The 1,981-nt window shown below is 41.5% G+C and overlaps 1 protein-coding gene across 1 annotated transcript in view; it reads right to left on the reverse strand.

The window, feature by feature from the left end:
• LOC101863482 (endothelin-converting enzyme 2) overlaps window positions 1-1,981 on the reverse strand; it is a gene marked incomplete at its 5' end in the record, with an annotated part of 21,274 nt that overhangs the window by 8,668 nt on the left and 10,625 nt on the right. The window contains 2 exon segments of the mRNA XM_013088798.2: window positions 600-710; window positions 1,198-1,301. Coding sequence (XP_012944252.1) covers window positions 600-710; window positions 1,198-1,301 — 215 coding nt within the window.

Consider the following 1,981-nt stretch of genomic DNA (forward strand, 5'->3'; position numbering starts at 1 on the left):
CTCTCTCTCTCTCTCTCTCCCTCTCTCTCTCAGTCTCTCTGTCTTTCTCTCCCCTCTCTCTCTCTTTCTCTCTCCCCCTCTTCTCTCTCTCTCTCCCCCCTCTCTCCCTCTCTCTTTCTCTTTCCCTCTCTCTCTCTATCACTCTCTCTCCCTCTCTCCCCCTCTCTACCTTTCTCTTTCTCTCTTTCGCAAGCTGGGTATGCATGCCTCCCGGCTATCAACCCCTTTAAGGCTTTGTTTGCAGACACCTCCACCACCCCTCTCTTTTTTTCACACACAAACACACTCATACACACACACACACACACACACACACACACACACACACACACACACACACACATACACACACACATACACACACAAACAGAACTGTTGCTTCTCCAAGAAGGAAAATTCGGCTGGAATCAAGTTAGTCAAACGAACCCAGTTGGCAGGGAGCACTCATGGGTATCCTGACTCGACTAACAGAACCAACTATCCGTTAACTAAAAAGAGGAAAGTTAGCCCAGCTTTTTAAGACTAAATACTAAGTCAAACGAAGAGAAAGTAAAGACGTGAACAGGCACAAAATAAATCAAGGGACACAATCAACTCACTCTGGAAACTCGGGCAGGAAGAAAGGGGGCTGGAGGATGCCTGCAGGAACCACAATCACGTTGAACTCTGGCTGATAGTAGGCGTTGACGGTAGACGGCAGCATGTTCCATCTACAGTGGGAACAAAAAAGTTATTAATGGGTTGGTTTCTAGTTTGTTCATTTGTAGGTTGATTTTTGTTCTGTTTATGTGTTTTTTTAAATACATGTGTAAAACTGTGTTAATTTCTTTTATGGAAAAGACCATGGAAGGAGGGGAACGGAGAGGGATGCAAACAGCCAGTTAAAAAAAAATGTTTTTTAAAGAACAAGCGACAGGCGATAGCTAAAAATGGAAAATGTTACATAAGAAAAACAATAATAACAACTACATTTATTATGCACAGACAGACAGACAGACAGACAGACAGACAGACAGACAGACAGACAGACAGACAGACAGACAGACAGACAGACAGACAGAAAGAGAGAGAAAGGATTAAACTTGGAAGTATAAAAACATAGTGGAGGGAAGAGAGTTGAACGACGGGATGAGGGATGCGAAGAGCTGAAAAGATTCTACCCCAGAAAATGACACCCATCAGGATACATGTACTTACTCTGTGCGATCTGGCTCCTTGCCATACTTGCTCAACTCTCGGTCTCTGATAGCTCTGATTGAGTTAATCTTGTTTTCCAACAGTTCTCCCTCTTTCACAGTCACCTAAACACAGAGAGAACGTTGACTGATTATCAGTGATTATAAAGTACAGCAATATTAATCACACAGGGTAAACGATCAAGGGGAAGACCACATGGAATCTGAAGAGGAGTTACAGAAATCGATGTACAAAAAAGCGGGAAGACAAGAAATAAGATCAAGAGGCTAGCCCAGGATAGGGAAAGGTGGAAAGTGTTTGTTCATTGCCTATACCCTGACACAGGGTGAGAAAGGCAATAATGATGATGATGATATGATAAATAAAGACATCCGAGAATATGATACATAGTGGGAAAAGACAAATATCGGAGTATATCAGCAGATGGGATTTAAAGCCAGGTCAAAGTTAATCTAAACCAAGATTGTATCACAGGATGAGATTCACAGTCAGGTAGACATGAATAGAGATTATGTCACAGATTGAGATGCAGTCAGGTAAACATTAGTGAAGGTATCAGAGAATCCCATTAACGGACAACTGAACACAGAAATGTGTATTGAGCATTTTCTTTTTTGGTGTGTAAGTTTAGCACAGACCCAACTCAAATAAGGAATTTCATTGGCAGAACTTCTGCCTTGGTGTGAAGATTTTAAAAGAAAAAAAGAAAAGAACAAAGACAGAAAAAAATGTAGAATTAATAGGTTAAAGAAAACACACACACACACACACACACACACACACA

The sequence above is a fragment of the Aplysia californica genome, unplaced genomic scaffold, assembly GCF_000002075.1.
Source record: "Aplysia californica isolate F4 #8 unplaced genomic scaffold, AplCal3.0 scaffold00024, whole genome shotgun sequence".
Lineage (NCBI taxonomy): Eukaryota > Metazoa > Mollusca > Gastropoda > Aplysiida > Aplysiidae > Aplysia > Aplysia californica.